Genomic DNA, 9,373 nt, shown 5'->3' with positions numbered 1-9,373 from the left:
TATTTATTAAAACATTCATGATACCAATGTGCATTATACCTTTAGATATCAGTACAAGGCTTATAAAAAAAAAAAAAAAAGGAGAAAGGAAAAAGCACATGGTATACTTCATTCAAGGACCTTCTGCTTTTTGCCATAGTCCCTCAGCCAGTGCAACTGCTCTGCAGTGGAGTGTTTGGTTGTGATGTTTCTTTTTTGCTACACAGATTACTGCAATATAGTGAAAGTTAGCAGTTCTATTAGCACTTAATTCATGAAAATACTGGCTTTTGTTTACACAATAGTTTTGTCTCATCCAAACTGAGTGGCAAAATTAATGTTAAATTTCATTGTTTTCATTGTTATCATGGGTAGGATCTGAAGAGCATGGATCTTTAGGTGAGAAAATAAAGTTGTAATGTGTTTCCTCTACTATTTCATTTTATTAGCATGACACAATCCTGTGCCATGTTCTCTGGAATGACCCTGCTTGAACAGGGCAGTTGGACCACATGGTCCACTGAGGTCCCTTCTAACGTTACCCGATCTGTGATTTTCTGATTCTGCAATGCTGTGACCCATGGGGCAGGGAAGCTTTCCTTGGTAGGAAGTGATTTGATTTGGTGTTGCTGTCTCTGATGCACAATTTGCTTGTGCTGGRGAATCGTAAGAGCTTCATTTGGGATGCACTGAAGGCGATTGCCTCTCAGCTCTTTGGTTCAGCGCCTCTCGTCTTTGAAACTCTTCTGGATCATACCAAGAGTACTATTAGAGGAAAGACTGTGGATATCTTTCACTGCCTCAGTTCACCATCAAATGGATTTTCCATTGCATGGAACTGGTGTTGAGTTCTATGTTGGCAGCGGCTGATGTAGTTTCAGAGCAAATGTATCTTAGTAACTAATCCTTACCACCTCCTTGAGAGGTGATTTGTTTTATCTGACAGATGGAGAGGCACGGGAGAGTGAGGTGGTTTCAAAGCTGGGATTAGAGCGCTGATATCCCAGGCTTGTGCTTCTGTGCTCTGCGCAGCCACAAAGCCAACCTTTCCTACCCATGTCCTTTTACTCTCTTGGGGCAAATTCCTTTTGAACATTATTAGTAGAGACACCAGGGGAATAATCCTGTTGTTCTAGTCAGGAGGGAGAGCGTTCTTTAGTTCTGTGCTGTTGGATGCAATTTAATGCTAACGGTCAGGAGACCTAAAATAACGACATCAAACAGCCGATGCGGTGCCAGCCTTTCTTCTTATTTAGCTTAGTCTAAACTGACACCAAACTTTGAGACTTCCTCTCCTCCCACAGTGGAGAGCCACTGGGATTTTTTATACCACACATGGTTTCCCTCCTACATTTTCCTCCCATGTCAGATATTCATACCCCCTTTAATAACCAGCAGGGGGATCATTACATTGAGCTACTGCCAAATGCATAATGACTGCTGCCTTTGCCTTACACAGTCACTGCACTACTGATATCCAATTCAGCATTGTAAAGTGCTTAGGGCTACCTTGGGGATGTGCTATATTAAACCCAACTATTCTAAATCCTATTTAATACAAAGAGATTGGTGGTGGGGGAGGGGGAGGGAGTTTTAAAATTGTCATTAGTCACCTATTTTCAACAAGTAAAAATACCTGGTCAGTTAGGGCCCAATTCTGTCACTCTTAAGTCATAAATAGACCCCCTGATTTTATTATGGGGTGCATGGAGGTGAGCACTCTGTTAGCCATGGGGGGAGGCAGAATTGGGTCCTGTAGAGCTGTGCCTGAGACAGTAAGTTTGCAAAAATCTGATGGGGGTGTGAGTGTGCCCATTTCTGAATTCCCCTTACAAATGTTTTATGGTGGAAACAGGAAAGCGGAAACATGCTTCATATCTGACTAAAAATAAAGGTACTCTTAAACTTGTAAAAGGCAACATTTTTATTTGAATGATATGACAGAGCTGCCACAGGAGTGTTACCTGCTATAAAGAAAGCTTAAGAATTATTACCTTTATTAGACCAGTGACACTGAGCTTTAGCCATACATTTCTAACTTCTGTCCCTCTACAGAGACAATTTTCTTTTCTTAAATAAACTGTCATGCTAGTGTTAATATATTGTTGGCTCCCTCATACTCTGAGAATACTGCTGATATAAAACATGTATATGTTAGATTGGTAATAGTATCTTTAGTGTAGCTGACTAGAACAAATGTGTTTCCCTCATGGCTGTGCTAATGTGATAAAGGAAAATTGGCTGTTCATCAGCTTTTGGCTGGGTAAAGACAGTAGAGATGGAACCACATTCTTTTTTATGCATTAATACCACTGAGAACTTTTCACTAGTTATATTTCATGTGCAGGCATGTTGTGCAAAGATGTTGTAAAACATGAGATAATGCTACAAATAACAAAGTAGAAAAGCCTGTATCTTTTATGATGATAACAGTCAAACACCAAATGACAGTAACAGGCTGTAAAAAATGTGATGCAGAAAAAAAATGCAATGTAACTACAATATATACGTATACTTAGGCTCTTGCAAATAGGGCATCAGATGTTTAGAGGGCTTTGAATTAAAATTAAATAAAAAACTGTTGTATTTAGGTCATTGATGTGTCAACACAAAAGATAATTTAAAATGGGGAGATGTATTTTGAGCGGTGAAACTCATATGCAATAACTTTTTGAGCAAATCTCAAGGCTTAGTAATTATGATAATAGCCTTCAAATTTCCATCAGTGGAAGGGCAATAAATATTCCTGTCTAAATTTGGGAAATATTGACTGAATCTGGAAATGGCAATAAAGCTCAGCATGCATGTGTATGTTTGAAAGTATAGTTTAAGGAGGAAAAATTCATTTGTACAATTTTGTGTGAAGCCAAAAAAAAAAAAAAAGGCCAAACAAACCCCTCCATCTTGTTTCATGTTTTCTTTCTCAAAATGCTGATAGACTCATGTTGCCCAGGGCACTGATGCTGATCATCTGAGCTCAGATTTATAGATAATTGTGTCCGTTTATCTTGGTCTGAAATTCGGAAGACTTTATTGTCAGAATAGTATTGTGAGTGCTTATATTGTGGTTTTCAATCTGCTGTTTTGTTAACTGGTAAATAAGTTCTGTCTTTCCTTTTTTGTGCAACAAATTATTCTGGCTTGTAAACCTTCTGTGTCCTCACATAGATATTGTTCTCATGGAAGCAATTATTCCAGGTTTATTTTCTTTTGATTAGTGTGACTATCAAGATGGGCTAAAGCACTCTAGTTTTATTTGGCCTTGATAGACATGATTCACCAGGCATCCATATCTGCAGAATGAAAATAATGCTCCATAAATTGGCAACAATTGGCAACAAAATGGTGTTTCAAAATTTGAAAGCTGTCAAGTGCTCATGTGAAAAAAGCCTTATGCAAGCTAAAAYCCAAGTAATTTCATTTCTGAAAATAAATCACTTTCTGAAATRCAAGTTTTAGATAAGTTCAACTCAGTTTCTATAATTAACTTCATTAATGGGGGACTGACTATAGGCACAATACTTCTGGTTTTCATTTTGTGTGAGCCTGGATTTTTTAAATGAGAACATTGACTTTCATAAAATGTAAGGCTGAAAGACACTCCCATATTATTAAACCTTTCCTAATTTTAGGTGATCTAAACCTATGGATTTCTAATGCAAAAACAAAAAAAAAAACCAACTTTGTAAAAGCTCAGCATCTTGTGACTTTGTGTAGCTGGGAGAATGCCATAAAGTATTTCTATGAACGTTAGCTCAGATTTAAAATGAATTGGCAGGGAAGGGAGCACTTGCAGGAAACAGTACCCTGGGGTGCTGGTTGAGTGCATATTCCTAGCCAAGGGTTCCCTGGATGTGAGGGAATTACCCAGTGGGTGTAAAGCAGATGTAGGCAGTTCCTATGCAGTTCCCTTCAGCCCTTGTAGAAAGAGGCATGCTGGGGTTAGAGAGGCATTTTGGGGTGTGTTAGTGGCCTGTGTTTGGTTATTGTGAGCATGGTGTAGAGCCCCTTGAGGCCTGTTTGAAGTGATGTATGAGAAGAGCTGTGACAGCTGTAACGTGTGCCCATGGCCCCAAGTGGTGTTGTAGCTGCAACCAGCCTTGTACCTTGTGAAACAAACCCACCCTTCTTTTCCTCTCTTCCTTTCCATCTACACCAGCTCCCTGTACTGTAGTTCCTTCTTGGATTTAACCCCTGTGGAAATTTTATACTGTGCATCTAAGTGGTGATATATTATGGRAAAAAGGTAACTGCTTTCAGTAGGCACCAAAAATAAAGACACACAGCAAATGRCTTGAGGAAATTTTATCAATTAATCACTGATAGACACAAAATATAGAGAAATCAAAGTGATTGCATGATAAAGTGTGTGTTTGCCCCTTTAAATTAATTCTATAGGTGCATCACAGTCGAATTAGTTTCTTCTTGAATGGCTGGGAGGATGATAACACACCTTTTGATTCAAGGACTCTTATGGGAACAGTTGCAGATATTGATGCTGATGGTACTCTGCAAATTGGACAAAGCTTCTCAGGTAAATCTTGTAGTACTTTAGTGGAATGTGCTGGAATAGTCAAAACAAAATATGCATGATGTGGTTAGAAGAAGTGTGTGGGCAATTTTAAGTTATCTATATGCTGAGAAGTAATACCTTACTGCRAAAGAGAATTCCTATTGTGCAGATAGCTTTCTCAAAAGATTGGCTGGAAGATCCATGCTCGGTAAATGATCCTAGGATCATSATTTATTCTATGTACTACTGCATATTGGTAGGTTTTCCTGCATACTCTAAAATATGTATGTAAAGTGACATATTCTGTTCATTTATGACCATAGTTTTTCTGAGTAAATATATGGAACCATTTGAGCATGGAATTGCACATGGCTGCTAGACCACTCTTTTCTCTACAGTCAGGAACAGAGCTGAAGGTTTCTGGMTGTCCATGTTCCTCAGTTCTACCAAAATCATGTAAACCAAGGCAGAATGAGAATCTTTCAGCCTCCAGTAATGCCTGAGAGTTTTACTCTTCATCTGAATGTAGGGTTTTACATCGTGACATGATCATTGAAGAACAATGGGGGATGTTTTGTTGCTTTTCACTAATTCTTGGCTCTGCAGGTGTAAGAACACTGACTATTGCTCTTCAGGGGCATGCACAACTTGAAGTTAACTCCTAAATATACATGTCACATCAACTCCTTTGTTGTGSCTTTGGGCAAGAAAGTATTCCTTGCCCCATTTCTTAAAGCTTGTATTTGGAAATGTATTTTGTTRTGGTTTTGATTCTGAATACTGGATAGCTAATAATAATGTAAAAGAAAGGAATATTTTAAAATRCTTTTTATCTTTATTGTATAAATTGATAGGTACAGTTGTACCTACTGTATCTCTTCTCTAATTAGAGGTGGCACATGGACTGGCTCATTACTTCTGTCTAATGAGCCGATCCYTGTGCCACCTCTCTAATCAGAAAAGAGATAGGTACAAAATGTTCTTATAAAGTTATTATAAATCATTCTTTTTTATCAAAAAAATTAAGTCACTGCCCTCTATAGTTTTGTCCAGGTCCAAGATGGTTTCATTCAGGAGGGGTAATTGTGCAAGAGAGATTTCTGAGTGCTGAATTAAAGGTGCTTTCATGCAGTGCAAATCTGCCTTCTGCTTAATAGATTATTTACAGTRTATTTTCTTAGGTTTAGAGCAATTTGTTGGAAGAATGCAAGATTTTCGACTTTACCCAGTGGCACTTACGAACAGGTAAAGAACTTTTATTTTTGTAACAAAATAAGAGTGTGGTGAGAATAAAGTGCTTATTTCCCAAAGTATACTTCTTTCCAGATGTTTCCTTAGATAATTGCTTATGATGATATAGTTTCCTGAGCCTCATTTCAAAGATTACATTTAATCTAAAAAATCATGAGTTAAAATAAATTCAACAACTTAATGTGTTTTGCTTTCAAACTGTTGCTTAAGTAGGCTTGCTTTGTGTGGTGGTGTATGTAGTATATATGTACTGAAACGAAACAGTTTAAATTTGTGCTCTCCTTGATATTGTTGTCCTTGCTACCACATGGCATAGTATGTATTTTGCAGAGAGTAGATCCAGTTGCTAGATTTCTGTGCTTATAAACTGTCTAGGTGTTATCTACTCATCATAGTTCTGACATAATAGTGTGTGCTGATAAGCTTAGTCCTGGTGGATAAGACTTGCTAAGCTCCTTTTGAGCTCTGTGTAAACCGTGGGCAAGGAAGGGAGCACAGAGGGCTAGTCCAGTTTAGARAACTCGGGTGCCAGTGACGCAGATGAGGAGGACAGGCACTCCAGCAGCTTAGCACGCTGGCTTCATGGCTGGAGGCTTGGCTCTCTGTGCTTAGCTGTCTTYCCTCTGGTTTATTTCCCTTAGTGTCCATATCAGGCATTCTTGGTGCTCCCCYGCTCCGAGGTGCCATTGGCTCTTGCTCTCTAGATGAGATTGTCACCATAAGCCACCAATGACTTCTCTACCTGAGCCCACAGAGCCCTGGGCAATTGCTTTGACTTCCTCTGTTCCAGAGGCCAAACTGCMGTTGCCACTGCAGTTTCTGTTGCCCTCCAGCCTCCCTTCCTRGCACATTACAAAGAAATGTTACTTTTGTTATCCAGCTCATGCTGGATTAATCCAGTCAATTCAGGCTGGCCAGAAGTAGTCAGGTCCTATTTGTCTGCGTGGTGCTTCTGGGGATGCTGCACACAATGACACTTGGGACTGCAGACCTTCAAACTACTTAATGATAGTCTTTCACTAAGATGTAGAGCAGTTTCCTTGGAGCTCAGCTGTCTGCAGGACATTATGATGAACTGAGCTCCTCTGAATTGGAAGTATTAATGTGAAACTGAATTCCAAGTTTTATGAAAATCATGTTKGTTGTATTTCTGAGGGCAATGCTTGTCAAATCTTTTGAACTACAATTTAGGTCAGTGAAATGAATAAAGCTTAACAATTGAAACATAAGGTATTTTACAGACTGTTGTGACCTACTGATGTCTTTGTAGATTTGGYTTTTTATCCACAAACTTGGTCCAAAATGTTTGTTTGGGATAAACTGTGAAGGAAAGTCTTGCCTGCATGTCAGTTAATTTAAGGCTGTGGCTATGTAAAACGTCTTGTAACTTCGGGTTTTGTGGAAATTGTAGTGGCAACTAGCAAGTATTTATTTGCTTAATAAGCACACAAAATTGTGTTCCTGATAAAGTAGGAAAATTGGAAAAGTAATCAGGTTTAAATAGAAAAATTCAGTATCTTCTAGACTCATAAAATCCTTCACACCARAGGTGAGCAGATAAAGACCTGTCCATGTCATTCATATATCTGCTTGCTTGTCTGTCTACCTACCTATCTATTTCAGTTGCTKATGTCAGACTAGCTGGTGTCTCATTGATTTGACATGACTAGGTTGACTGCAGCTAAAAAAGTGGGTATTTGTATTAAAACTAGTAAAAAGTGAAAATATTTCCATCCCAGTTTCCTAAGGTGCAGTCTCTTACTGTTTGAGTTGGCGTTTTTGGAAGATTTGAGTGCACACATTGAACTTCCCTGTGGTTAAAGGCAGTAAGTTGATGCTATGGTGTATTTAAGAACAGTATCCAGAYTGCTGATTGGAGTCAGACATGATGCTGCAATAGAATGTTAAAGACTTTTTCTCCTTACATCTGTGGCTGGATTCATCCTATCTAACTTTGGATACCTCAACAGAGAACTCACTTCCCTCCATGCCTTGTGTCTGAAGAACTCCATGTGTGTGGAGCTATGAAAGCAGCTCCAGAGTGTTTCCTCATAGATGTTTTCTGAAGGTGCCTAGTGCTGTACAACTGATAATTTAGAGACCTTGTGGGYGCTTAATTCCTAGCTGATCACCCCATGTTTATGAGCTGAGGCCAGGAATATAGGGCTTCTACTATAATCTAAACTGAATTTTGTTTAATCTATGAGCCTAGATGCACAAAGGGACATTTGTTCTATTTTGTCATGTATGTAATTACTATTCTCTATGCTGTGACAGAGACATTTTGGAAGTATTCTCTGGAAAATTCCCTCATCTTCATACCCAGTCTGAGTGCCGCTGTCCTGGAAGTCACCCTCGAGTACACCCCYTGATACAGAGGTACTGCATCCCTAATGGTGCAGATGATACCACTAATGACAGGGTGCTGAGGTTGGATGCAGAAGCCCATCCTCTGTACTACATCAATGATAATGACATTGGGACCACCTGGATTTCATCTGTGTTTGCTAATACTGCAGGTCTGGATCGTGGTGTTTCAATCACAATAGATTTACAAAATGGACAGTATCAGGTAATGGGAAGATGACATTTGCCATTTATTAAATCAAAACTAAGAAAAGTTTTCTGTAGATATTGCATTGCAATTTTGAGGAAATTCAGAACTTGTGTTTTAAAATGTTAAGCTTGGAGGACCAGGAAGAAAGTTTCCCTTATTGGCATATAACAGTGCAAAAGGCAACTGAATATATTACAGTTCTTGGCTCTCTCTTTTGATGTGCTTGTTGTATTGAGCAGTAATCTAAAATAGATATCCCAGAGTAGATATCCTGTGTGAAGGCACCAATATTTAGAAACTGATTGTTGTCTTTTAACTCCACGTTCGTAAATTTCAACTTTAATTTTAATTTCTATGAAAACTTCGGGTGCTTGTTTCATACCTGCTGGTAGAAAGCTGACTGCAGACAAATGAACTTTAACATACCAAAAGCACATTGCCATTTTAGAGGATGTTTCTGTTTTGTAGACATTCTGGAGGTGATAGATTAGCCTCCCAAGGAATATGGAAAGAGAAAATGATAAGCAGGCATGGTTATTGAAGAGGTCATATTGCTCCTAATACTCCACTGGGCTGTTGCATAGTGTCGGGCTATCTTGGAAGGAGGAACAAATCTGTAGTGGGTCTGCATTCAGAATAGGGAATTGACCAAATTTCTGTGTGTTTTGCTGGCTTTTTTTTTTTTTTTTTTTTTTTTTTTTTAATTAATGGTGAGAAAGGAAAGCATATGATGACAGGCTTTGGCTACAGGTGTAAAAATCAGTACTTTAGTTAGAAGTGATTTCAGATATATGTGAAGTTCTTGCATTTTGTTTATTTGATACACACATATCTGCTWAAGCAGTATGCTGAGGGAAGTGCTCTGTAAAACAACACAGGTATTTAATGAGATTCTCAGCTAAAAATAGGGAAGAATTCTAAAAAAAACTAGTTACCTGTTATTAGACAAACAACTTATCAAATATTTGGCAACACAAAATTAAAACCTTCATTTTTGCCAGAATAACATTACTGTAACAAATCACAGACCTGACTTTGTAGTGCATTTTCAAACGATCTTCAAGAAAAAGTGG

At 38.5% G+C, this 9,373-nt stretch overlaps 1 protein-coding gene across 2 annotated transcripts in view; it reads left to right on the top strand.

Moving 5' to 3' along the window:
• The window catches only part of USH2A (usherin), a 367,630-nt gene that overhangs the window by 26,779 nt on the left and 331,478 nt on the right, over positions 1-9,373 (top strand). For both annotated transcript variants that reach the window (XM_057365137.1, XM_057365136.1), the window contains exons 3-5: positions 4,378-4,513; positions 5,674-5,737; positions 8,021-8,315. In XM_057365137.1, the coding sequence (XP_057221120.1) occupies positions 4,378-4,513; positions 5,674-5,737; positions 8,021-8,315 (495 nt within the window). The remainder of the gene's footprint in view (positions 1-4,377; positions 4,514-5,673; positions 5,738-8,020; positions 8,316-9,373) is intronic.

This window comes from Malurus melanocephalus, unplaced genomic scaffold, assembly GCF_030028575.1.
Source record: "Malurus melanocephalus ecotype Western Australia unplaced genomic scaffold, MMel_1.1 scaffold_48, whole genome shotgun sequence".
Classification (NCBI taxonomy): domain Eukaryota; kingdom Metazoa; phylum Chordata; class Aves; order Passeriformes; family Maluridae; genus Malurus; species Malurus melanocephalus.
The sequence above is the reverse complement of the archived record's forward strand: the minus strand, read 5'-3'. Positions and strand labels throughout refer to the sequence as shown.